Raw genomic sequence first — 27,167 nt, 5'->3', positions numbered from 1 at the left:
TCTTCAAATATTCAGCGACTCCATGCAGTGTCCTGAGGGCTTGGTGGGTGTCCGATGGGCCAACAACATGGGCAGCGTGTGGTTGGGCGGGGCGTGAGCACCTGCCCACTGTCCCTCCGTCCACCCCTCACCAGCTGACCTTGTACCAGGGAGGGCCGTCCTGTCTTATTTGACAAAAGGGTTATCGGGACTGTGGGTGGAGCGGGGAGAAGGCAGACCGACTGGGCCTTCGCCCACCAGATAGTCTCGGATCGGCTGCGTCGAGCACAGGGTGACCTCTGGGGAAGCTGTGTGGCTCACCGAAACAGAATGAGGTTCCTAATGATGCACCGCTGTGACTGGGGCAGGATCTGCCTCTCCGAACTGCCACCGTGGCTTACGGATTATCCTGAGCTTCAGGGGCTTGGAAACAGCATGTGGAGACAGGCTCTCCGCGTCCCCTTCCTTCCTAGAAGCAGGAGGTGGAAGTCCCACGGGAACGGTGCCCTCTCTGTGCCAGGAAGAAGGACGCATTCCCATCACCAGAGGTGGGAAGTTCTATGTGAACAGACCTTGTTAAGATAACTCCGACCTCCCTGTCCCTGCCTATACATGGTGGTGATGTCCACGTTCGCCTCTTTGCTCAACCTGCTATAAAGGCCGTTAGGTGCTGCCCGTCCTTGGGTTCTTCGTTTCCTTGCGAAGGCTCCCATGCCCCATGGAGCTTGCATTAAATGAGCATGTGCTTTTCTCCTGTTCCTCTGCCTTACATCGCTGAATTCTGGGGCCCAGCCAGAGACCCTGGGGGCGAGAGAAAGTTCGGCCCCCCCACAGCTGCATGACACCAGGCACGGATCCGTCAGATGGACACTGGCCAGGGCCCTGGGCCCCCCATGAACCAGGGCTTACCTCTCTAGGGAGGTCCCCACTTGGAGGGTCTTGGGAAGCGGCTGTATAAGGACCAGTCCTGCTTCAGGGACAAGAGGCCCAGCCCTGTGGTGCTGCGACGTCCAGCCGAGCACTGTCTCCACCCTCTGTCCTCAAGGTTGCCGGTCCCTCCCGGTAGACGCTGCACCTTGTGCTTCCTTGTGGTCCCACCACCCCTTCTGCGGACACCGTGGGGGCTTCTCCAAAGAGTAGGACTGGCTCTTGTTTTCGTCTGTGGGTCCCCACATGTGCCTTGTATGTGGCCGGGGTGAATAAGCACGGAACGACTTGAAGAGATGTGTTTGTCGACTGAATAAAAAACCCTGCATGAAGAGGGCGTGGCTCTATATCGTTAGCTGTTGCTGTGTAACAAATTTACCCAATTAGCTCACAGTCTCCGTGGGTCAGGAATCCGGGAACAGCCCAATGGAGTCTCGTCTCCGGAGCCCCTCCCAAGGTTGCAGCAAGGTCAGTTGGGGCCACGGCCGTGCCAAGGTTCTGCCAGGTGTGTCTGGCTGCAAGCTCATTCAGCAGGTGTCAGCAGGATTCAGTTCCCGCACGGGGGCTCTGGCCTCTCCAGCAGGGCTGCTCACTTCATTGGAGCGTGCAGGCAGAGAAGGCGGTCGAGAAAGTCCCCCGAGGTGCAAGTCAGTCCTGAAACCTAATCGTGGATGTGAGACTCCATTGCTCTTGTATTCTGTTAGAAGCAAGTCACTAGGACCAGCCCCCACTCAAGGGGGAGCGATGGAGCAGGACGTGAACACCCAACGGTGACATCACCGAGGGGGGGCCCCACCCGGAGCTTGCCCGCCGCCCAGCACTGAGCAATGGGGTGGAACTGACCGGAAGCAGCAGCAACAGCTGATACTCACCATGGCGTCATGAGGCGTCCGCCCCTGGCCCAGGGCCTCATGTGAAATACCTCCAGCTACAGAGGCCCAGCCCGTTGTTACCCTCCGCTATCCTCTGATAACGCAGACTGAGACAGCGAGTGACTTTCCCGTGATGGTTCATGAGGGACGGAGCCTGGTGCCGACCCGGATCCTCTTGGCTACATGGGTTCAATCTTACCGCGTCCTGATCTCAGCCTGTCTCAGCGTTGAATGATTCACTCTAAGCAGGCTTCCTAGAGGAGGTGGCACCAGGTGCAATCGTGAAGGAGGCAAAAGACTGTAGCCTGATGACTTGGATGAAGGATGTTCTCATTGGGGGAATGCCAAATGCCAAGGTCGGGCTCCCCCGACCTCAGCAGCAGGATTTTGGTGCTGGGATGAGGTGGCAAAAGCCTGTCTTCGGGCTACTAATTCCACTGCACATTCTGAAAGCTGCTACCGTATGAAACGCGCTTCTGCCCTGACATTCCTGACAACACCCTGTTGCCACCGGCCAAGGTTTACTCTTGGCAAAAGGACCCGCAGCCTGAGGTTACGGGGGACAGAACACCAAACAGCGACCGCACTACTGTGACAAGATGCCGGCGATGCTCCCGTCGTGGGCCTCACCGAGGCATCACCGCGAGGCCGCGGCGGCTGGGCTCTCCGCACCCAGGCGTGATGGGCCACAAAGGCAAGACAAAGAATTGCCCAAGCCCCACAGGGGTCTGGCCCTCCCCTCGGCCAGAGCGGCCTCACCACCGAAGCTCTGGATCGTCACTTCCAAGACCGTGAATTCCAGCACCTGCCCGGCGGCCCCGAATCAGCGAGTCCTTCTCCCCGCTCTGGACCCTTCTTTCCACTGTTCCACGGTAAAGGGTCTGCACGCTGCAGATGAATGAAGATCCCCTCGGAAGTCAGTCGGCTCTGGATCAACACGCAGGAACAACGAGACAGTGTTTGGGGTCAGGAAACCGTGAGGCTGACCTTGGCAGTGGTCCCATCTGGAGGAATTTTCTTCCGGGCTGCACACGGGGCGGGGCTCCGTGTGTGCAGCATTGGTGTCCTGGCTCGGGGCCTGCAGGGCGTGAAAGGGGATGAGCTCCCCGGGGCGGCTGGAGGAAAGCACCGCAGACAGGTGGCTGGAAGGTACAGAGATGTACTCTCTCAGGGCTCTGGACACCACACGTCCAAGATCGGTGTCACAGGGCTGGCGAGGGGACATTCTGTTCCTTGCCTCTTGCAGCTTCTGGTGGCCCCCAGAAATCCCTGGCAGGTGGCTGCTTCGCTCTGATCTCTGTCCCTGGGGTCACATGGCCTCCCCCTGCCCTGTGTGTGTGTGTGTGTGTGAAACCTCCCTCTGCCTTGCTTCCAGAAGGACATTGCAGTGGCCTTTGGGGACTATCTGGACAATCCAGGCCAATCTCCCATCTCAAGATCTTTCACTTAATCACACCTGCAAGGTCCTTTTTCTCCTTATCAGGCCACATTCATAGGTTCCAGGAACTAAGACACGGGTACCCCGGGGGGGCACCGTCCAGCCATCCTTCCACAGACGGTGACTGCAGGGTGGGGGGGGTGCCCCTGGTTGTACTGCCAGGCTCAGGGCACCTCTGACCTCTGCCTCCCCGCTCCGGGTGGCCACCTCGGGCCCGTCGACACCCACGGGGGAGCAGGTGTGGATTGGCAGAGGTGAGGACACATGCTGGGATCCACGGATGACGTTGGCACCCCAGAAAGCACCCATTGTCTCCCCTCTTCCTGGCCTACTCCGTGGGACATTGAGACATCCACCATGCCCACCCCCACGCAGCATGAGCAAAGGCAGAGAGAGTCTGGGGCTGCCCTCCCGGGCGCTCCACGTTCAGCTGCCTATGTGCGAGAACCCAGCTTGGCACGCTGACCCCAAGGGTCAGTGTGAGTTTGGTGCCATCAGGACTGTGATTTTGGGGCCTTTGCATCCTGGGCAGGGTCCTGCGCTCCAGGCCGTGGTTCGTGGCCCATGACTGCAGGGTAGCCAGGGCCTGAGGACATGGCCACGAGGGGTGTGCCCTGCAAGGCTCACGGGGCCCATCCTGCCAGCAGCCCTGGCACAGGCCACCCCCTCCCAGGTGCCGCTCGCTTCTCCAGCAAAGATGCTGGGCCTGGGAATTTTTTTTTTTTTTAGACTTCACTTATTTATTTCAGACAGAGAACGAGAGAGAGAGAGAGAGAGCGAGCATGAGCAGGGGTGGGGAGTGGGGTAGAGGGAGGAGCAGGCAGAGGGAGAGGGAGAAGCAGGCTGCTCACCCCCCTCCCTCCCCCCGTGTGGGGCTCGATCCCAGGACCCTGAGGCCATGACCTGAGCCAAAGGCAGACGCTTAATGGACTGAGCCACCCAGGCGTCCCTGTCTGGGAACTGTTCTGCTCATGTCGACCCCAGCACACACTCCTGGGGACCTATGGTGGGGGTCAGAGCCCCGAGATCCAGCTGCCCTGACTCTGCTTCCTCCGGAGCTGGCCCTGGACACTAGAGAAATGACGGTGGAGGCAGGTAAGTCACAAGCGGCTGACTCAGGCTCATTGCTGCTAGTAGGAGAGGTGCATGGGGCTCAGGGACCCCCAGGCAGTGGTTTGGGAGGAAGGATGCTGCGGGAGCCCCTGCCGTGCCTCCTCCCCCACCCCGCGGAGCTCCTGGAGGCACCGGCTTGCCCAGAGGGCGGGGGTCTGGGTTTCCACGACCTAGTTAGGGCTGCCGCTCTTACAGATACTGTCCCTCCTTTTTCTTCTTTACCCTCTGTGTCAGTGTCCTAGGGCTGCTGTGACAAAAAGCGCCACAAATCAAGGGGCCTGGAACAACAGACATTTACTGTCTCCCAGCTCTGGGGGCCAAAAGCCCCGTGTCAAGGTGGCCGCAGCACTGTGCGCCCTCTGAAACCTATAGGGAAGAATCCTTCCGTGCCTCCTCCAGCCTCTGGTGGCAGCCCGTGGTCCCTGGTGTCCCTTAGCTTGTAGCTGCATGGCTCCCATTCCTGTCCCCCTCTTCGCATGGCTTCTCTCTGAGGCTCCATCCGAATTGCTCTCTTCTTATAGGGGCACTTCCTATGGGCTGGCCCTAACCCAGTGCGACCTCATCCACAAAGACCCTATTTCCAAATGAGGTCACATTCACCAGGAGTTCGGCCTTCGACATATCCTTTTTCGGGGCGGGGGTGGGGGGGGCGGACCCAATCGGAACAGCAAGGCGCCAAAGGTGAGCTCTGAGACGGAAGCCTTGGCAGCCCAGCAGGCTGAGGGCACATGGTAAGGGGGCTTGCAACTCACTCTTTTTTTTTTTTTTAAAGATTTTATTTATTTATTCGACAGAGATAGAGACAGCCAGCGAGAGAAGGAACACAATCAGGGGGAGTGGGAGAGGAAGAAGCAGGCTCATAGCAGAGGAGCCTGATGTGGGGCTGGATCCCGGAATGCCGGGATCACTCCCTGAGCCGAAGGCAGACGCTTAACCGCTGTGCCACCCAGGCGCCCCTGCAACTCACTCTTTGTCGGCTTGGGGCACAGCCAGTCGCGGCCCCAGGGCTTGGTCATGAGCTCCTTGTTGCCAGCTCAAAGAAGCAGCATGAAGGCAAGGCCAGGATCTCACTGGAAAGGGAAACAAGGAAGTCGTATGAGCTGCTTTGGGAATCCCAGTCTATCCTTGGGGTTTCAGCCATTTGCCTGCAAAGATTAAAAATCACACCTTCTGGGGGCGCCTGGGTGGCTCAGTCGTTAAGCGTCTGCCTTTGCCTCTGGGCGGGATCCCAGGGTCCTGGGATCGAGCCCCGCATCGGGCTCCCTCCTCCTCGGGGAGCCTGCTTCTTCCTCTCCCACTCCCCCTGCTGGTGTTCCCTCTCTTGCTGTCTGTCTCTCTCTCTCTGTCAAATAAATAAATAAAATCTTAAAAAAAAAATTTTTTTTAAATCCCGCCTTCCGATCCTCTTAGAACATCCCAGAAATGATTAGAAACACCAGTCTCCGTTGTGAACTGAGATCTGACCCCAAGGTCAAACCATTCTCCATGGGGTTTTTGCTGTGCTGGAGAGACGTCCCACCACCGAAGCCTGGGTCTGTCTTCGTTCATCATGTTTTAGGCTTCCTCCCTATTTCAATACAGCAGATTATTTTAATTGTGCAAACAATATGGACAACCCATACTTGGGGGATGACCCCCAGCATAGGGATCCCTTTTACTCGTAGGTCTGTATCCTAAACAAGGCTTACAGAAAAAAAAGCGGGAAACCAATTTAGACCAACAGCATGACCAGAACTTTGTAAGAGGGGCGCCTGGGTGGTTCAGTCGGTTAAGCATCTGCGTTAAACTCAGGTTATGGTCCCAGGGTCCTGGGATCCAGCCCGGGTCTATGCTCCCTGCTCAGCAGGGAGCCTGCTTCTCCCTCTGCCTGCCGCTCCCCCTGCTTGTGCTTGCTCTCTCTCTGTCAAATAAATTTAAAAAGTAAAAAAATAAAAAGAACTTTGTAAGAAACACAAGCAAACTCCCTCCCACTGCAATACACATGACACACAATACAGAGAAAGATTTTTTTTTAACGTACCAAAGTCTGAACTGTGGTTCTCTAGGGAGTGGGAATATGGAATGACTTCTTTCCCTTTCCTTTTTATAGGGATTTTGACCTGCAGGAATCCCCACGGCTTGTTGTACAGTACTGAGCAAAGATAACACTTGCCCGCTCTTGAGTCTGGGGCTATGAGCTTTTTGAAAGCACCCTGTCTCCTTTGTGTGAACAAATGGGGTTTCTCTTTCTTTGTTTTTTGTTGTTTGTTTGTTTGTTTGTTTGGGGGGGTTGGTGCCTGTTTACTGTGGGAGGGGAGCAGCCAGACTATCTTTCCCAAGAGCATACCTTAAAGTTTCCAAGATACTTGAGTCTCAGGGTAAGCAAATGCTTATCTAGGATTATTTGCCTGGTGATCGAAGTGGCTCTCTGAAAAGTCCCCCCCCCCCCCCCCCCCCGCCCCGTGTCAACAGTAACTCTTAGTTAAGACGTAAATTATTAACACATTCTTACAGAAAAAGATGCAGAATGCCCGTGAGGGCTGTGCGATAGTTGCCTACACCTTCTTGTTTTGTAATTGCTCAGTATACTTCCAAAGCATAAAGGCTATAAAATCAGGGGAGACAGGCCAGGAAATCTCTGGTTTGCGTTTCTGCTTTACAGATTAGAAAGTAAATGGAATGGATCATATTTCAAAGAGTTTTCTTAGCACCTATTGTCCGCTTGCCCAAGGAATCCTGCTGGTTTAGGACGAAAGGTTCTTTCTGAGAACTGAAAAATCTGGCACCTGCTCTGGGGCCAAGATTTTCCCAAAACCCCCTTTCTGCCCCTCGGTGACTTTATAGAACTCATTTTCCTTTAAGGCGGGCTGTCGCCTCCACAGTCTGTGTGCTAATAATCAACTAGGGTCAAGTGTCCCGGGAGTGGGACAGAATAGTCCCAGGACGTCATTGCCCTTCTCCGGTTGCCAGGCAGCCCCTCCTTCACCAGAGATGCACAAAACAGGCTGGAGGCGATGCCAGAAGGGAAGCCTTATTCCAGGTCAGCCCCACCGCCTGCTGGAAAGGGACAAGACAGAGGAATCTCTCTCGGGGCCACTCACTCAAGAGGCAGCGTTGTCTTCTCGCCTCCGGAGCCCTGCGTTGGTGGAATGGATCTTGAAGCTCCTGGGTGCGGCTGGTGTGTGTTACCAATGGTGCTCCCTGGGGGCCCTCTGCCGGCCCGCCATCTGTCTCATCGGCAGCCTCGTCTCCTTACGGTGGGACTGCCCCAGCGCCGTATGCGGGGGTTCATGGGCTCCATGTGTTTACTGGATATCAATGTGAGAAGTGTTACTCAGCCAAGGGGAGGCTCGCGGTGCCCAGGTTCAGTGACTGCAGGTTTCAAATGGTCAGATGTTTGCAGCGGCTGTTGGTGGGGCAGGATGCTACTGCGGTCCCCTCTGGAGGCTTCTATAGTCAATTCCTTCATTGTCTCCAAGAGTCCCCTGAGCAGGGGGCGGTGGGGGAGGTCGCCCCGGGGACCAGGGCTGGTTGTAGACACCTCTGCTCTGCTGTGCACTGACTACAGCCTTGGACAGCCAGTCTTTCAGAGCCCACTGACTCTTCCTTTAAAAAGTGGGTATTTCTCCCAGGAATCAGCCCAACAGAAGGGCTTGCACAAAGATACACATGTTCACAATCACATTGTTTGTGATAGCAACAGTAACGACGGAAGAGACAAGATGAAGACCGTTAGTAGAGGAGCAATGTTATTTTAACATCTTTGTATGAGGAAACACTACACAGGCGCTAAAAAGAACAGGGTAGATCTGTGTGTGGGCGTGGAAGAAGTCCTTGATGTTTTACCCAGAGGAGCAAAATGATGAAGGATAAGCACCTTACAGAACTCAGTGTGTGGATAGACACATATCTATCCTATTTATGTAATGTATATACTGTGAACATTTATATGAGTTTGAAATACTGACTTATAAACAGTGGAAAATTAATACTTACTTCAGTGGGATTCCTGTTGTGTCCCCTTTGGGAACAGTCGTCCTTCAGGAACCAGGACCTCTAAACCTGCAGAGCTCACAGCGGTGGGGGTCAGAGCACACAAATTCCCCAAGTGGGTCACTGGGTGAAATGGTAAGTAGGGACCCTCCTAGTTTCCAACCCTTGGTTTCCAGACTCATGTTTTCTACCCGTTATGGACTCAATACCATATAAAGGCCACTGATGAAGAGCGTCTGACGGTTCTGGAGGAGGGTACATCCTCCTCATGAGATTCACCTCCAGACTGACCTTCAACAGGCTTCCATTGCTGGAGGGCTGGGTACTCAGCCGCAGCAGGCGGCTAGATCAGCCTCAGTGAAGAGCATAGCCTCCTCTCCTCACCCCCTGGCTCCGGCACTCACGCACCCTCTGTGCAGGCGATAGAGAGGGGCTAGCCACAGCTGGCCGTGTAGTTTTGTCTACCTGACCGTGTAGCACCACTTCATGGGGGCTGTGCTCTGAGTCGTGGTAGTCTGGTCCAGCACGGGAGAAGCTGGAAGTCACCACTCTGTCCTAACAACAGGTAAATAGCAGAACAAGTTGAAAAATCAATGGTTCTTCTTAGATTTGTAAGAGAAGTGAGGTCACAGGGCAAACCACTGCTCCCCCCCCAAAAATGGAGGCACCCACAGGTGAATACAGAGAATCATAATTTGCTGGGGCTGGGTCCAGGGCAGGGAAACCCAGACTGTAATTCACAACTTGCTGGAGGCTCAGTGTAGACAAGGCTGAGAGATTAAAAACTTCAGGGGACCCAGTCATGGGAGGCTCCTGCACTGTTGTGAGTTTTACACCTCCTAGAATTCTTGGTGATAGAGGAAGATCCCCTCATGCTTCTGGCGGGGTGAGGGGGTAAAGGAATCATCTTGAAATCTGGCAGAGCATTCTTAACAAGGCTCACTCAGGAAAAACTATTAACCAGAACTTAACCACCGAGGGATTTATCAGCCTGACTGACCCATGGAAAGGAAAATACCTAACTCAGCCCCTCTAGCCATCCTGTCTCATGGAAGGGGGGAGGACTGAGAAACTCTTGAAAAGAGGCACAGGCTTGCTGGAAGCCTGAGCCCTGATCACAGGACTACAGAATGCGTCCCTCCCCGCCAACACCTCACCACCAAGTACCAAAGATTATTTACAGCAGTTCCTTCTACCCAGGGCATCATGTCTGGCTATTGAGAAAACAATCACAAGGCAAAAGCTAAAGAGCAATCTGCAGACAGAGCACACGACAGAACCGGACATGGCTGACATGCTGGAGTTACCAGACCGGAAATTCAGAACAACTCTGACGAACATGCTAGAGGCTCTGATGGGTAAAGCAGACAGCATGCAAGAACAGATGGAGAAATGTAAGCAGAGAGATGGAAATCCTAAGAAAGAACCAGAAAGAAACACTAGAGACAAAAACACTGCAACAGAAATGAAGAATGCCTGTGATGGGCTTCCTAGTGGACTGGACACGGCTGAGAAAGCATCTCTGAGCTGGAGGAGCTGCAAAACTGCAACGCAAAGGGAACAAAGATGAAAACCCAGAACAGAACGCCCAAGGACCATGGGACAACACGGAAGGTATAACCTCTGTGAAGTGGGAACAGCAGAGGAGAAGTGAGAGAGAAAGCAGCAGAAGACAAACTTGAAGCAATAATGACTGAGAACCCCCTTAACTATTGTCAGACACCAAACCACAGACCCAGGAGGCTCAGAGAACGTCAAACAGCATAAGTACAAAAATCAACTATACCTGGGCACATCATTTCCAAACTGCAGAAAATCAGAGATAAAGAAAAAAATCCTCAATGAAGCCAAAGGAAAAAAAACCTTACCTACACAGGCCCACAGACAAGAATTACACCAGCTTCTCCTCAGAAGCCACGTGAGCAAGGAGAGAGGAGAGCAAAATATTTCAAGTGTTGAGAGGGAAAAACCTGTCACCCAAGAATCTTGTACCCTGCAAAATTATCCTTCAAAAGTGAAGGGAAAATGAAGACTTTCTGAGACAACTAAGTATTGAGAGAAATTTTTGCCAGTAAACCTCCTTTGCAAGAAGGTCTTTAGAGAAAAGGAAAGTAATATAGGTCAGAAAATTTGGTCTATATAAAGTAAGGAAGCACAATGAGGAAGGAGTAAGAGGAGGTAACATAACAACTTCTATTTTTCTTATTTTTGATTTGGTACAATGGTTTGTTCACAATGATAAGACCAACAATGTATTTGATTATGTATGTTTATGTATATATTATATATGTATACATAAGTATACACATGATGCTTATATACATATGTAGAAATATTTAATTTCTACATAGAAACATATACATAGAAACATATACATAGCATACATAGAAACATATACATATATGAAATAATTAACTGTGGTTTTATATTTAAAGTGGGATTTCTGGTAGATAGCAGATAGTTGGTCTTGCTTTTTTATCCAATTTAAAAATCTCTGTCCTTTTATTTTGATGTTTAGACCTTTTACATTTAATGGAAGTTGTTATACACTTAAATGTAAAATACCATCTTGCTGGTTGTGTTCTATTTCTGCCACTTGTTCTTTTTTCTCTTTTTCTTCTTTTCAGGTTTAGCTTGTTTTTTTTTTTTTTAAGATTTTTTATTTATTTGACAGAGAGAGACACAGTGAGAGAGGGAACCCAAGCAGGGGGAGTGGGAGAGGGAGAAGCAGGCTTCCTGCTGAGCAGGGAGCTCGATGCAGGGCTCGATCCCAGGACCCTGGGATCATGACCTGAGCCAAAGGCAGACGCTTAATAACTAAATGACCCAGGCACCCCCAAGTTTAGTATTTTTAATTATCCCATTTCGTCTCTACTTTTGTCCTCATCAGTTACACATCTTTTCCAAGTGGATTGGTCAAGAATTTGTAATTTACACCTTTAATAGAACACAATATACCTCCAAATGATATTATGCTGGTCATCTGTAGTGTTGGGACTCCACAGCAGTGTATTTCCACATCACATCGTCTGGGGAGGGTGTCTCCTTTACTTCTACACATGTGAAGAACCCCCAGTGCATTGTGACAGTGTCTGCTCTCGACAGTAGATTATCTTGTAAAGTTTTTTATATTTAGCTTGTCTCTAGAATCATTTCTAGAGCAGCTTTTTCCCCTTGTGCACATCAGGTTTCTCTCTGCTCTCCCAATCACTGGCTTGAAGAAATTTTCTTAATATTTCTGGTAGTGGGTGTCTGTGGTTAATCTCTCTTCAATTTTGTTTATCTGAGCAAGTGTTTATTTCACTTTAATTTTTTTTAAAGATTTATTTATTTGACAGAGATAGAGATAACCAGCGAGAGAGGGAACACAAGCAAGGGGAGTGGGAGAGGAACAAGCAGGCTTCCAGCAGAGGAGCCTGATGTGGGGCTTGATCCCAGAACGCTGGGATCATGCCCTGAGCCGAAGGCAGACGCTTAATGACTGAGCCACCCAGGAGCCACTATTTCACTTTAATTTTTAAAGATGCTTTCCTAAAAGTTTCATAGGGTTGACAGATTTTTGTTTTAGTATTTTAAAGATGTCTTTCCGTTGTCTTTTGAATTGTATGCTTTCTAATTAGACTCTGAAGAGATTCTCATCTTCATTTTTTATGAAGCATGTCTTTTTCATGCAGATGTCTTCAAGATTTCCTCTTCTCTTTTGGTTTTATAGTTGGACTTTAATGATGTGTCCAGGTCATTATTTTTTGTAGGAGTGGAGAGCTGATTTATCCTACTTGAGATGCTCTGAGCTTCTTGGACCTATAATTTTATGTCTTCCATTATTTTTAGAAAGTTAATGATAAATTTTAAGAAATTAAATATTTCTTCTGCCTTATTCTCTTTCTTCTGTTTTTCTGGGACCTTAATTACATGCATTAGTGATGATTTAATATTGTCCTAGAGTTCCTTGATGTTTTATTCTTGTTTTTCCCCCTACTGTTTTTCTCCTTGGGTTTTAATATGGGCTGTGTCTATTTACTTATCTTTAAATGTAATTATTCCACACTTGGCGGTGTCAAGTCTACTGATTAGTCCATTGAAGGAATGTATTTTTGATACTGTATTTTGATTTTTACATAATCTTTTTGACCCTTTCATATAGTGTCCATCTCTCTGCTGAAATTCTCCATCTGTTCATATATGTAGTCATGTTTTACCCTTGATTATTTAACATATTAATTTTAGTTATCTTACTTAATTATTTATTTGAACCCCTCTGAGACATCTCCCACATGACTCAATCCCCCACATGACTCATGCTTTAGTCCATCCTGAATGTAACTGTTATTCTAAATTTAACATTTATAATTCCCATGCTTTTATTCATGAATTTACCACACATGTCCCCCCTAATCATTTAGCACATCTCTTAACTTCTCTTATATATTTGCTGCTTTTTAAACTCTTTTTGCTGCATTTGGGATCATTTTCTTTGGATCTGCCTTCTGATTGCTCTAATTCTCTCTTCTGCTGTGTCTAATATTCTGTTTAATGTTTCCACTAAATTTTTAATTTTTATTACTTGATTTTTTTTATTTCTAGAAGTTTTCTTTATTTCCCTCAGGTCTGTTTCTTCTATTTTAATAGATACTCACTCTGTTCTCATATTTATAGTTCTGTCCTTTATTTCTTTAAACATATTAAATTGGTGTTTTTCTTTTATAGAAATGCTGTACATTACATTCCCCAACTCATTTGTCTTATAACTGGAAGTTCGTAACTTTTGACCTCCTTCACCCATTTCACCTACCCCCTGCCCCCACCTCTGGAAATATTATTATTTTTATTTTTATTATTATTATTATTATTATTATTATTATTATTATTGTTGTTGTTGTTGTTGTTATTATTTTGATTCCACATACAAGTGAGATGATACAGTACAATTGACCCTTGAACAACATGAGTTTGAACTGCATGGATTTTTTTTTTAAAAATACAGTACAGTACTGTAAATGTATTTTCTCTTCCTTATGGTTTTTAAATAACATTTTCTTTTCTCTAGCTTACTTTATTGTATGAATACAGCATATAATACATTAACATACAACATACATGTTAATCGACTACTTATGTTATCAGTAATGATTCTGGTCAACAGTAGGCTATTATAGTTAAGTTTTCAGGGAGTCAAAAGTTATGTGTGAATTTTTCACTTGCAGGGGGTCAGTGCCCCTAACCCCCACATTGTTCAAGGGTCAACTATATTTGCCTTTCTCTATCTGACTCATTTCACTTGTCATAGTTATTTTACTGTTTCTTTCTGAATAGCTCTAACATTTGGGTCATTTTTAAGTCCAGTTTTGTTGATTGCTTTGTCCCCTGACAATAGATTAATTTTTTTCCCTTGCTTTCTTGTATGTCTTCTAATTTTTGATTGAGTATCAGCCATCACGTGTTAATTGAAATGGACATAAACAGAGTTTCGTCTAGGAAATGGGTGAGTCTCTTCTGTCAGGTCATCCGTGTGGTGGAGGGAAGTTTGGATCAGCCTGCTTAGATGCTGACCTTGGTTTGGGTTTTATTGTTATTGTGATGAACCTCAGGGTACCTAAGATTTCAGATTCCTTTGTGGTGGGCTTCCAGTGCCATGTGCTTAGGGCAAGGGCTGGAGGCACAGCGTTCTTGCTCTGCCCTAAGTTTTCAGCTGTCCTGTGTACCTGACCCATGGAGGGGACCTCTACACGTGCCTGCCTCCCCCCAGTGACTGCTGCTGCTCCTGCAGCTGTACCAGCCAAGCTGACTTGGGGCTAGGAGGGCTCCACTGTCCTACCCCAGGGTGTCTTGAGCAGGCCCTATGTGCCTGGGTCTTGGAGGGCGAAGCTTTCTCACATCCTGCTGCTCCTCCCTGCCATGTCCAGACTCCACTTTGTAGTTGGGGTGGGTGTGTGAGCTTTCCCTGCCCTCCGAGCTGTAACAGTCTGATTCCTGTTCCCTATTCAGTGGGGGTAGTTATTCCTCTGCCCTTCCCCATATACAAGGTGAGTCCCAGGTGGTGGATGTGGGCAGGACATCTTCCCCCTGCGCCCTCCCAGGACCCCCTCCCCACCTCCCGCTGAGCTGTTGGAGAGAGGGCTCTTTGAGGAGGGGCTGCTCTGCTTATGGCTATATATGTCTTCGAGAAAAGAACTTCAAAATACAGGACAATAAAACAGAAGGACAAGCTGTATCAGGAAAGCATGATTTATTTGGCTCACAAAGGGTTGGTTCCCTGCTGGAGAAGGGCCTCCCAGAGGGGACACGCAGGGTCACAGAGGGATCCCGATCACCCTGCTACATCCTTGCCATAGGCTTCAGAGGGTCCGCTGGGCATGCTCTTCACCTGCCCCGTGCAGAACCTGGAGGCCACTGAAGACTTGTTCTACGAGGGGTGCCAGGGTGGCCCCCTGTGCCCTGGGAGCAGCTGGGTGGGAGGCTCATGGTCAGAGGCAGCATGGGGTGCTACAGGAGGTGGGTCTGCAGAGCAGGGTGGGGCGGGTGGGCTGGCAGCCCCCGGATGACTGGCTGGAGAGGGCCACGAACACTAGGGGCTTATAGCTCACGGGCGCACACACAGAGGACTGGGAGGAGGGGACAACATATATGGCAGGCTTGCTGCTCACAGGCACGGACGCAGAGGGCTGGCAGCTCACGGGCACGGACACAGCGGGCTGGCAGCTCACAGGCACAGACACGGCAGGCTGGCAGCTCACGGGCACGGACACGGCGGACTGGTAGCTCACGGGCACGGACACGGCAGACTGGTAGCTCACGGGCACGGACACAGCAGACTGGCAGCTCACGGGCACGGACACGGCGGACTGGCAGCTCACGGGCACGGACACGGCAGGCTGGCAGCTCACGGGCACGGACACGGCGGACTGGCAGCTCACGGGCACGGACACGGCAGACTGGTAGCTCACGGGCACAGACACGGCAGACTGGCAGCTCACGGGCACGGACACGGTGGGCTGGCAGCTCACGGGCACAGGCACGGACACGGCGGACTGGCAGCTCACGGGCACGGACACGGCAGGCTGGCAGCTCACGGGCACGGACACGGCGGGCTGGCAGCTCACGGGCACGGACACGGCGGGCTGGCAGCTCACGGGCACGGACACGGCAGGCTGGTAGCTCACGGGCACGGACACGGCGGGCTGGCAGCTCACGGGCACGGACACGGTGGGCTGGCAGCTCACGGGCACATAGCAGGACGTCTGGGAGGAGCTGGGGGTGCTGCAGGAAGCCTGGCAGCCCGTGGAGCAGCTGGTGTGGCACATGGTGGTGTGGGATTGGAGTGGAGTCAGAGAAGAGGGTGGTGATGTCTGGAGGCTCCTTCGCTGGGCGGCCTTTATACCCGGGCTGTAGGCGTCCTGGCCACACAGAAGCACAACTGTTGACTTCCTCATAGTTGTTTCCACCATGTTTCCCCCAACATCTTATCGTGGGACGCGCTCTCCTGTGCTACGCTCCACTATAATAAGTTTGGCTTAGAGGCCAACTTCTTCTGTAAACAGGATGTTCTGGTTTGCCTTTATGTGGGCTTTGGGCAATTTCTCCAGGTCGGTACTATGCACACAGCACCCCTGGCTCCGCTCAGCACCGCATCCTCTATTCCTTTCTGTCTCATGCGGTCAGTGGTGACTTTGAGGCAGTAATATATTTTGAGCTTCTATTTTGCACAGGAAAACATTAAACTAGGGATCTGTAAACTGGGAAGCAGGGAAGTCTGTGGGACGAATCTGGCCTGCCTCTTGTTTTGTAAATAAAGTTTTATTGGAAACTGCCATGCTCATTTGCTTACGTATTGTCTGGGGCTTGCACTATAATGCGGAGTGGTTATGAGAGAGACCACGCCACTGCAAAGCCTGAAGTATTTACTATCTTCCCTTTATAGAAACTTGACCAACCTCTGCCTTCTAGTAATCTATGCAGTAACTGATTTGTTCATGCAACAAATATATATGGTGTGCTGGCTACAGAGACGTCCTAGCCTCATGAGCCTCGTGGGGCAACGAATACACGAGAGCGTGAAAGTTAATGCATGAAATGATGCCAGAGCGGGCTGAGTCCCAGAAAGGAAACCAGGTTCAGCAGGTAGAGAGCAATAGGGGTGCTGGTAGGTGGTTTGGGGACCTCTGTGTGGAGGTGATGCTGAGCTGGCATGTGGGTGATGTGGAGGGGGCAGGGGCGGTGTTCCAAGCAGAAGCAGCCATGGGGCTGTGAGGACACTGCTGCAGAAACGGGCACGTTCCCGAAACAGTGGGAAATCCTGCAGTGTGGCCTCTGGGCTGCAGGTGCAGGTGGACAGGTGCAGACCACGCAGCTTGAGGTCCAGGCATCACAGTCCCAGGCCAATAGAATGAGAAAGACAGTCAATGTGAAGACACGTCAGTAGGAATTACCCAATCCGAAGAAGAGAAAACAGAATTAAGAATCATGAAGAGGGTCTATGGACAATATCAGGAAGTCCAACAGTAAACAATTTCAATCCACGGAGGAGAAGAGAATGACATCGAAGCATAAATAATGGACAAAATTCCCCAATTTTTGTCAAGTAGGCTCCATGCCCAGCGTGGAGCCCAACACAGGGCCTGAACTCACAACCCTGCGATCAAGATCTGAGCTGAGATCAAGAGTCAGACGCTCAACCAACCGAGTCGTCCACACAACCCCCCAAATTCGTTTGTTTTTAAATTCTAACTTACAGATCCAAGAGTCTCAGAAAACCCCTAAAGCCCCCGCATAATTTGGCACAATGGTAAAGACCACAGTCTCCAGCGTGGACCCAGCAGCTTCGGATTCCTGCTTCTTTGCCCCAGTGCTGAGCGCGCACACATCATGGAATCTAATTGTGCATCCGTGTAAGTGGGGTGTCACCCACCCCTTGGATGCTGCAAGGACTGGTGACTAGTCAGTGATGAGCTGATCCAGGTAAAAGGCTTAGCACGGCGCCCGGCACAAAGCTGGGACTGGGTGACATGGTGGGTGACACGGCCACGGCTGTCCCCGATGAGGAGCCCAGCCGCTTGGCTCTGGTCCATTGGGAAGATCTTCTGGGTCACGGAGTCTCCAAGTCAAAATGGGGGACCCTTGGTCTGGCGTGCAAGATGGTGTTTGTGTGGACAGAGGACAGGGTGTGCAAGCTTGGGGAGGACCTCAAGCATCGCGTTGTGGGGTCCCTTGTCCCCAGCTGATGGTCCTTCACCACCCAACCTGGGCTCTGAGCCAGAAATCACAGGGCTTCTGGGTCACGCCAAGCCTCCCGCTGATACAGTTTCCTGAACCGGGTCACTTCCAACAGAAACTCCAGGAAGAGACGCACGGAGGAGGAAGAGGAAAACAATCAGGCAACCAGGAGGAAGGCACCTGTGTGGCTGGTGGCCAGGATGCCACAGCCCGGGTATAAAGGCTGCCCAGGGAAGGAGCCTCCAGACCAGCCCCATCCTCTACCCTGACTTCACTCCAGCCCCACGCCACCATGTGCCACACCAACTGCTCCACGGGCTGCCAGCAGGCCTGCAGCACCTCCAGCCCCTGCCAGACGACCTGCTATGTGCCCAGCTCCTGCCAGACGACCTGCTGTGTGCCCAGCTCCTGCCAGACGACCTGCTCCGTGCCCAGCTCCTGCCAGGTGTCCTGCTCCATGCCCAGCTCCGGCCAGGTGTCCTGCTCTGTGCCTGTGATCTGCAGGCCTGCTGTATGCCTTCCTGTGAGCTGCAAGCCTGCTGTATGCCTTCCTGTGAGCTGCAAGCCCATCGTGTATGTGGCTTCCTCCTGCCAGTCCTCTGGGGGCTGCCAGCCCTCCTGCCCCACCCTGGTCTGCAGGCCTGTTTCCTGCGGCACCCCTAACTGCTGCTGAGCCCATGGCCTCCTAGGACCCCTCCTCCGTGTGGTCAGAAGTAGCAGCTCTCCGAACTCCTACAAGGCAGCCCAGACATCATCCACTTCAGACCTCCTGGACCCCATAGACCATCTTACAGCAAAGCCACTTGATCCCCTCTAACCAGGCAGAGAGAGTCGCCCCCAGTGTCCCTGGCCCCGGCCTGGGCCATCCACACAGCACCCACCCTGGCTGGTGCGGAGGGCCTAGGCTCTGCAGCCACCAGCACAGGGTCCAATAAATCCCAGAGTGCATCCGATGCACACTCGCGCATGTGTGGTGTCTCTCCTTTAACGCCTTTCCCTAAACTGCTTCCTCCAGGGGAACTCCTGGAATCCAGGAAAGCTCCTGCAGAGAAGCCACACGGTACCGGATGCCTGTGCCCAGGGGACTCTTGGGCGAGTGGGCGCTCCTAGCTCAGCCTGATGGGCCCCCAGGGCTTCCTTTGTCCCACTTTGTCCCTTGAACCTGCGAGGTTATTTTTTACTCTGCTGGGTGGGGCTGAGAGTGAATCTCTAACTTTCTGATCTGACCCCTTTTAGGTAAAAAGGTCCCCTCCTCGGCCATTAATATGCGGAGCCAACCTGGCCTAAAAATTAAAAATGTACGCTCCATCGAGAGTATAGCTCCTCCTTCTCCCATTCGGGGGACAGGGCTTTGTGGGTAACCTCCGTGGCCCTGGGAGATGCCCACATCTCGTCCCCAGAACCGGTAAATACAGCCCTACAGGCGAGGCGGCTTCCCAGACGGGGTGAACTGAGGGTCTTGCAACGGGAGCTGTCCTGGAACAGTTGAGGGGGACTCCCATCATCCTAGGGACTTGGGAGAAGGGAGAGGAAGGGCTGCCACGGAAGAGGAGACCGCGGGAAGCGGGACACCGCAATGTGGGCTGGGACCACCATCACCTCCGACTCATTCTCTCCTTGGGCAACGGTAGCCTGCTGGCCGTGTAGACGCCCCATCTACGAGCAGTTCAGCTGACCTTGTAGACGCCCCCCAGAGCAGGTGGCCCCGCTAGCGGCTCGGAGGGACAGGAGACAGGTTGTGCGGGCGCTCTGGAAGGACCCAGCCCCGCCACACCTTGGTTTCAGCCCGAGAGGCCCTCTCCAGACTCCGGCCTCCGAGCCGTGTCCGCGGGTCCTGCGGCAGCCACCGTGTGCGTGGTCCGTCTCGGGGCCGCGGCACAGACCCCGCCTCTCTGTCGCACAGCCTCCGGCCGCCGCCCTCCCGTGTGCTCCCGCGGGGAGCCTGCACTGTTCCGGGTCGGGAAACCTGGCCCAGAAACCAGACTGGCCCCCGACAGCGCGGCTTAGCCCTGTGGTGTGACCACCGGCCACCCGAGAGCAAGGGCGCTGGGGCCGCCCCGGGCAGGCGGGAGATGCCCAGAGGGGGCACGGTCGTCAGCGCGGGGCAGCCGAGGCACACCAGGGTGCCGGGGGGAGCTGTCTGAGCACCAAGAACTAGCCCAAGAGGAGCGCAGCGGGTCCTTCCTGTGGGGGGACCACGTGTCCACGAATCTGGAGACATCCGTTATCGTGAGGTCGCGGGAAAATGAGGAAGGGGCATTCGGGAGCGACTCTCGGAGCACCTACTACGCGCAGCTCTACGTCCCCCTCGGTCCCGTGCGGACCCCACCGCCGGCACCGGCCTCCCCACCACGGGTGCGCGGCCTCGCCTCGCAGACGCCCTCCCTCCAGGCGCGCCCGGCAGCCACGGCGCCACCCACCAGACAGGGGGTGGGGGGCCGCGCCGGCTCCTCAGCCGTGCCTTCGAGGGCGGGGACGGTCCAGGCCGGGAGCTGCCCACAGAAGGGCTCGCCGCCATCGCAGGGTCTCAGAGCCCTTGGCGTTGTCGCTGCACCATGAACACGCACCGAAGAGCTTCCCAAAGTAGAGACCCCATCCCCTCGACTCATTCTCACCTTGGGCACGGCGGCCCCATTAGTGAGCCCCGTCTGTGAGCAGTCTGTGTAGACGCTGCGTCAGTGAGCGGTCGGGCTGACTGTGTAGACACACCATCAGTGAGCCGTTGGGCTGACTGTGTAGACACTGCCCCACCCGTCTGTGAGCAGTCTGCCTGACTCTGTAGACTCTGTGAGCGGTCGGGCTGACTGTGTAGACGCCCCATTAGTGAGCAGTCTGACTGTGTAGACGCCTCGTCAGTCAGCAGTCGGATTGACTGTGTAGATGCCCCATCTGTGAGCAGTCCTACTGACTGTGTAGACGCCCAGTCTGTGAGCAGTCGGGCTGACTGTGTAGACACCCCATCACTGAGCAGTCCAACTGTGTAGACGCCTCGTCAATGAGCAGTCCGACCGACCGTGTAGATGCCCCATCAGTGACCGGTCAGGCTGACCGTGTAGACCCCCCCCGTCTGTGAGCTTTCCAGCTGACTGTGTAGACACCCCATCTATGAGCGGTCTGATTGTGCAGACTCCCCATCTGTGAACAGTCCCACTGACTATAGATGCCACGTCTGTGAGCAGTCCGACTGTGTAGACCCCCCGACAGTGAACAGTGTGGCTGACCGTGTAGACCCCCCGTCTGTGAGCAGTCTGACTGACTGTGTAGACGCCTCATCTGTGAGCAGTCTGACTGATTGTGTAAATGCCCCGTCTGTGAACACTCCAAATGACTGTGTAGACACCCCATCTGTGAGTAGTCTGACAGACTGTGTAGACATCCTGTGTGTGAGCAGTCTGGCTGACCATGTAGACCCCCCATCTTTGAGCAGTTTGGCTGGCCATGTAGACTCCCCATCAGTGAGCAATAAGGTTGACTGTGTAGACACCCCATCTGTGAGCAGTCTGACTGACTGCTTAGACATCCCATCCGTGAGCAGTCTGGCTGACCATGTAGACACCCCATCTATGAGCAGTTTGGCTGGCCATGTAGACTCCCCATCAGTGAGCAATAAGGTTGACTGTGTAGACACCCCATCTGTGAGCAGTCTGACTGACTGCTTAGACATCCCATCCGTGAGCAGTCTGGCTGACCGTGTAGATTCCCCATCTGTGAGGAGTCTGGCTGACTGCGTAGACTCCCCACCTGTGAAGAATCCGGCTGACCATGTAGACTCCCCATCTGTAAGCTGTCTGACTGACCGTGTAGACGCCCCGTCTGTGAGCAGTCTGGCTGACTGTGTAACTCCCCATCTGTGAAGAGTCCGGCTGATTATGTAGATGCCCCATCTTTGAGCAGTCCAGCTGTGTAGACGCCCAGTCTGTGAGTGGTCGGGCTGACTGTGTAGACTCCCCACCTGTGAAGAATCTGGCTGACCATGTAGACTCCCCATCTGTAAGCTGTCTGACTGACCGTGTAGACGCCTTGTCTGTGAGCAGTCTGGCTGACTGTGTAGACTCCCTATCTGTGAAGAGTCCGGCTGATTATGTAGATGCCCCATCTTTGAGCAGTCCAGCTGTGTAGACTTCCCATCTGTGAGCAGTCTGGCTGACTGTGTAGACTCCCCATCTGTGAAGAATCCGGCTGACCATGTAGACTCCCCATCTGTAAGCTGTCTGACTGACCGTGTAGACGTCTTGTCTGTGAGCAATCCAGCTGGCTGTGTAGACGCCCTGGCCGGGAGCAGGGTGTCCGGCCGTGCCTTCTGCAGCTGTGACCGACTTTCCTGCAGGAGCCATCAGGAGGTCCTGGATGTTCTCGTGCCGCTGGGCCAGAGCAGGGGTGCGTCCTGCAGGGGCCCCCGCCCGTCCCTCCCATGCACTATTTTGGCGACACTGTGGTTTGCTGGTTTCCATGTGAGTCTACATCCCTGAGCTTTGCTCTTTTTGGTTACGGATGAGGTGGAACCTTCCTCCACGTCTTTAACTCTGTGCTGTGAAGAATCCATCGAGGTCTCTGTCCGTTTATCTATGCAGATGGGCATATTTTTCTTAAAATTTGATGAACAAGTAATGGGCACAGGTTTTGGATAAATTCAGGCCAACTGAGGGATTTAACAGCCAAGGTGTGTTTACAACCCAGTCCCTTTCTCTTTAAAGGCCCCCTTAGGGTTTTTGCTCTGTCTCTTCTTCCGTGCGGTAGAGTTAACAGCCTCTGGGAGGAGATACCATCTATTCCTTCCCCTGTCTGCTGGGCCTGGGCTGTTCTGCTCCTGGGGGCCTCTTCTGTCTGTTTCTGGCACAGGGGGTAAGTAGGGAGCCTGATGCTGACTTGGCTGGTCTGACTGGTGCCCACTTGACTCTCTGGTGCTAGTGGTCCACTGAGACTGCAGGGTCATCCTCTCCCACTGTCCTGAGGATTTGTCAACAAGGCATCTTTTTGTTCCCTGTCTCTCCTCAATCAGGCCTTGAAATCTTGAGTAGAATGAACGATGTCTGAACCGACCCCTGCACCCTTCTTCGGGCTACAGGGATTTGCGGGTGCTTCAGAGCGCCAGCCCTTGTGCCCAGACCAGCGTGCAGGCATTCCTTCGTGCGGGCACCTGTCTCCAAGGGAGTCAGCACGTGCGGGGTACTGGACCCTCAGGTGCTCATCAGGTAGGGTCGTGCTGCTCCCCAGCTCACCCTTAACCTGCACGGGCAGGGGCCAGGCGAGGGCTGGAGCCCAAAGCCCACTCAGGGTCTAAGCCTTGTGCAACTATGCTCACCCCCCGGGGCCCAGGCTTGGAGGGCTCTTCACTGTGGGGAGGGTGAGGCTGCGGGGTAGGGAAGGGACGTGGAGCGTGCAGATGGCATCCGCGTTCAGACCTCTTCATCACTCTAGTGTTTTGAACTTGGAATTTGAGAATGTCTTTATTGTTTGCTTCCACCAGACAGAGCTCCACTCTGGAGGGGTCTTTGGGCTCCGAGGAGGAGAAGAAAACAAACACCAGTCTATGTCATGACACAAACATTTTATTGATTATGGCAATCGGCCTTTGTCATGTGGAACACAAGCAACCAATCCTACAGAGGAGGGTTCCCAGGGTGCCGCAGTCCACCTCCATGGAGGGACTTATGGGCCATCTTTTTGCAGAAAGGGATGGATGGCATGTTTGAATCCCTGGCAGGCAGCAGCTGTGTGCTCACCAAGGGGCAAAAGGGTGGTCCTGGTGCCCAGAGGGGCTCCAGGGCTCCTGAGAGAGGACATTCGTGCCCAGGAGCAGAGATGGCAACACCAGAGGCAGAAGTTCGAGCTTGTCAGCAGCAGGACTTCTGGGCCGAGGTGGGGACGCGGCAGGTCTGGCGGGAGCACACGGGATGGCAGAGCAGGGACACGCAGGAGGCCCGGCGGCAGCAGTTGGGCTGGCAGGAGGAGGCGGGGGCACAGCAGGAGGAGGCGGGCACGCAGCAGGCGGGTCTGCACACGGGGCGGCAGAGCAGGGACACGCAGGAAGAGGGTCTGCAGCAGGACGAGGAGCAGGGGCTGGGCTGGCAGCAGGAGGGGGCAGAGCAGGGGGAGGCCCCCGAGCAGACAGGTGTGCAGCAAATGGGCTTGCAGCAGACAGGAGTGCAGCACACGGGCTTGCAGCAGACAGGGGTGCAGCACACAGGCTTGCAACAGACAGACACACAGCAGTCTTCCTGGCAGGGGGAGGAGCTGCCGCAGGAGGGTTGGCAGCTAGACTGCTGGCAGCATGAGGAGGCTGAGCAGGGGGAGGTCTTGCAGCAGACAGGGGTGCAGCAGACAGGGGTGCAGCACACAGGCTTGCAGCAGACAAGGGTGCAGCAGACGGGCTTGCAGCAGACAGACACACAGCAGTCTTCCTGGCAGGGGGAGGAGCTGCAGCAGGAAGGCTGGCAGGAGCTGGTGCACGCTGATTGGCAGGGGCTGGACACGCACCTCGCAGGGGTGCAGATGAGGGTCAGGCAGGAGGCCGGGGTGCAGGAGCTGGGGGCGCAACAGGTGGGGGCACAGCAGGTGGGGGCGCAGCAGGGGGGCTCGCAGCAGCTCTCTGGGCAGTCATCCACCTGCCAGGAGGAGTCAGGGCAGGAGTCACAGGAGCCGGGCAGGCAGACGCGGCTGCCGTAGCTCCGGTCGCTGGAACAGACGGACAGGGTGGACGCGGCCATGGTGGGGGTGGGGTGGAGCTGGAGGAGGCTGTGAGTGTGTGAGTGTGTGGGTGTGTGAGTGTGTGTGTGAGGTGCTCAAGCTGTCTGTCGGCTTTTATACCCCCTGGGTGTGTGTGTTGTGCCAGGCATCGGCTCACCTCGCGTCCCTTCCTTGTTGGTCTGAGAACTGGTTACAGGGAAGACCTCGTTAGCGCCAGTTTATTTTCTACAATTATTTTTTACTCATTAAACTGGCAAGGACGTTGCAGGACTCTGTTTTCTTGTCTGTTCTTTGTTGGGCTCCAGAAAACTTAGGGAAAATATTTGAGGCAGGTTTTGCTGAGTGACTGCCACGGTTTCTAAGGTCACATTCCCGCAGGAGCTCGGTGTGAGACTGGGATCACGCACACCAGCCACACCGGTGCGTGATGCTTGGGAAGGACTCCCAGGGCCATTGCAGACCCAACTGTAAAGTATCTACAAGGAGTATCAAGAGAGTGAGACAGGTACAAAAGAGTAAAATTTGACCAAAGAACACATGCCATAAGTGTGCACTAGGGACCCGAGACCGTTGTGGACCAGAAACGCAGGGCAGTAGAATCCTCCCCTTGCCCCCCATCTGTCATCATTGGTGTCATTTCAGTCAAAGCCCAAAGGGAATCTTTTTGGCATATAGATTGAAGGTGCCGTATGGCCAGAAAATATTGGCAAGATGCATAATGGACGAAAGGTTAATAGGAAAATTTAAAGTCCTCACAACCAAGGCAGGAGAGAGTACAAAAGAATCAAATACAAAATGGAAAACATTCAGATTTCCAGTAAGCATCTGGAAAACTACCTGAGCTCATTAATGAAGTTTCTCAAATTAAAACATAAATGTCCCACCTGTAAGATCAACCCAACTTTGCCATGTTATTAATTTCCGGTGCTGCTGAGCGTGGGGGCCCCACTCCTAGAAACCTCTAGCTGGCATGATTTTTACAGATTGAGCTCATAATATATAAAATGTACGATTTTTTCCATTTTAAAGTGTACAAGTCAGTGACATTTAGCAAAGACACAGTATTGTGCAACCATGACCACCATCTAGTTCCAGAACATTCTCATCACTCCAGAAGGAAACCCTGAACTATTGAGGAGTCCCTCCGCAGCCCCCGTCAGTCACTAATCTGCTTTCTGTCTCTATGGATTTGCCTATTCCCCGCCTTTCACACATAAGGAACCACAAAGCACGTGGCCTCTTGTGTCTGACGTCGTTCACCAAGCATCACGTTTTCCAGGTGCGTCCGTGTTGTAGCCTGTGCCCGTGCGCCACTCCTGTTCCTGGCTGAGTAATATTCCAGCAAATGGGTTCACCACATTTTATTTCTCCGTTCCCCAGTCAGTGGACATCTGGGTTGTTTCCACCCTTTGGCTGTGTGAATAGTGCCGCTATGGACATTTGTGTCCACGTTTTTGCTTGAACGCCTCTTTCCAGTTCTTCCGGGTGCGTACCTAGCGGTGGCATTGCTGGGTCAAATGGTAACTCTATGCATCACTTTTGCAATTGCTTTCCACAGCAGCTGCACCACTTCACATTTCCAACGGCGAGATCCGATGTTCCAGCATCTCCACGTGCTCCCCAGCACTGCTTCTGTTCTCTGCTTTTTAAAAAAACTGTGGCCACCCCAGTGGGTGTGAAGTAGCAGCTTATTGTGGTTTTGACTTACATTTCCCTGATGGCCCATGATATTGGGCTTCCTTTCAAGTGCTTGTTGGCCGTCTGTGTATCTGCTTCGAAGAAATGTCTTTCCAAATGTTTAGCCCATTTTTGGTCGGGTTGTTGTCCTTTTATTGTTGAATTACAGGAGTTACGCATTCTGGACATGAGACCATTATCAGAGTTATGATTCTCAATATCTTCCCCATTCTGTGGGCTGGCTTTTCACTCTCTTGATAGCATTCTTTGATACATAAAGCTTTTACATTTTGGTGAACTCCGATTTATGTATTTTTTTGTTGCCTGTGCTATTCATGTCATATCTAAGAAACTGTTGCCAAATCTAAGGTCATACAGACTTACCCCAATGTTTTCTTTTTAGAGTATTATAGTGTTAGCTCTTATGTTTAGGTCTTTGATCCACTTTGAGTTGATTTTGTATATGGTGTGAGGTAGGGTTCAACTGTTGGTCTTTCTCTTCTCTGATTTTTGGCAGCTCTTAAGTGTTAGGGATACAGCACATTTGCTGTGGCAGTAGCTGTGAATATTATTTCCTAACTTGTTTTTGTCTTATACTTTCCTTATGGCATTTTCATTTTCTATCTATCTATCAATCTATCTATCTATCTATCTATCTATCTATCTATCATCTGTCCCTCTTAATGTAGAACAAAGGGAACACAAGATAATGAAAAATTCTACAGTTCACTGATGGTTCTGTCTTTCCCATTTTAATTCTAGTTTCTTGATTGTACAACCAAACCCTTTACGCAGTAGTTGGGTGTAGTGAAAGGAATGTGTGAAAATTAATAAAGAGAAACCTCACTAAAATGGAGTAGGGGGCTGGCAGGGGGGCTGATAGCCCTACCACTCATCTTCAATTGCAAAGCCAACAGGAAGAGAGACACCTTGCTCGAAGCTACTATTTTACTACCCCAGCAAGAGGAAGGAAGTTTTCTTCCTCCCAGGGCAACAGCCCAACCAATGAGAAAAGCCTCTACACTTACAGCTCCCAGTTTACCTCAATGGACCTTCTGTTTACAACAGCCTCTCCCAAACCCCACCCCACCCACATTCCTCTGTAAAAGAGCCTCCTCTCTTCCATTCTAGTTTGTCCCAGATTGCAGTTCTCTGTTATTCCCAAATACACCCATCTTTTGCTGGCAAAATAACTAGCAGTTTTATTTTTAAGGTTAACAAGTGAAAAAATAAGTAATTGTTCACTGAATGGATAAATGCAGGAAGTGCTTTATTCAGAGTCAGAGAGCCCA

The 27,167-nt window shown here is 52.3% G+C and overlaps 3 protein-coding genes across 3 annotated transcripts; 1 reads left to right on the top strand and 2 right to left on the bottom strand.

Moving 5' to 3' along the window:
• Nucleotides 1-14,519: 14,519 nt before the first annotated feature.
• Nucleotides 14,520-15,626, bottom strand: LOC125281508 (keratin-associated protein 12-3-like). Its single transcript, XM_057306776.1, has 3 exons — nucleotides 15,442-15,626; nucleotides 15,115-15,300; nucleotides 14,520-14,880 (listed from the first exon to the last, which is right to left on the bottom strand). The coding sequence occupies exons 1-3, from the start codon at nucleotides 15,600-15,602 to the stop codon at nucleotides 14,766-14,768; spliced, it is 462 nt and encodes a 153-aa protein (XP_057162759.1). The 5' UTR covers nucleotides 15,603-15,626; the 3' UTR covers nucleotides 14,520-14,765.
• A 2,148-nt stretch (nucleotides 15,627-17,774) lies between these two features.
• On the top strand, nucleotides 17,775-18,471 carry LOC125281514 (keratin-associated protein 12-1-like). The gene has a single exon (XM_048215196.2). The coding sequence runs from the start codon at nucleotides 17,804-17,806 to the stop codon at nucleotides 18,182-18,184; it is 381 nt and encodes a 126-aa protein (XP_048071153.1). The 5' UTR covers nucleotides 17,775-17,803; the 3' UTR covers nucleotides 18,185-18,471.
• A 4,583-nt stretch (nucleotides 18,472-23,054) lies between these two features.
• On the bottom strand, nucleotides 23,055-24,218 carry LOC113250247 (keratin-associated protein 10-7-like). Its single transcript, XM_026491584.3, has one exon. It carries the CDS (start codon nucleotides 24,216-24,218, stop codon nucleotides 23,346-23,348), a length of 873 nt encoding a protein of 290 aa, XP_026347369.2. The 3' UTR covers nucleotides 23,055-23,345.
• Between the last annotated feature and the right edge of the window lie 2,949 nt (nucleotides 24,219-27,167).

This window comes from Ursus arctos, unplaced genomic scaffold (assembly GCF_023065955.2).
Source record: "Ursus arctos isolate Adak ecotype North America unplaced genomic scaffold, UrsArc2.0 scaffold_4, whole genome shotgun sequence".
In the NCBI taxonomy this organism is placed as follows: domain Eukaryota; kingdom Metazoa; phylum Chordata; class Mammalia; order Carnivora; family Ursidae; genus Ursus; species Ursus arctos.
This window is presented reverse-complemented; position numbering and strand designations above follow the sequence as displayed.

Excerpts from the sequence above, each read along its gene's own strand:
- LOC125281508 (XM_057306776.1), bottom strand. The coding sequence starts at position 15,602 with ATGTGCCACACCAGCTGCTCCACGGGCTGCCAGGCTTCCTGCAGCACC. Across the intron at positions 15,301-15,441 it reads GTGAGCTACCAGCCTGCCGT|CTGCCAGCCCACCGTGTCCG; the intron begins GTCCGTGCCCGT and ends TGTGCCCGTGAG. Across the intron at positions 14,881-15,114 it reads TCCGTGCCCGTGAGCTGCCA|CTATAAGCCCCTAGTGTTCG; the intron begins GTCTGCTGTGTC and ends TGCGCCCGTGAG.
- LOC125281514 (XM_048215196.2), top strand. The coding sequence starts at position 17,804 with ATGTGCCACACCAACTGCTCCACGGGCTGCCAGCAGGCCTGCAGCACC.
- LOC113250247 (XM_026491584.3), bottom strand. The coding sequence starts at position 24,218 with ATGGCCGCGTCCACCCTGTCCGTCTGTTCCAGCGACCGGAGCTACGGC.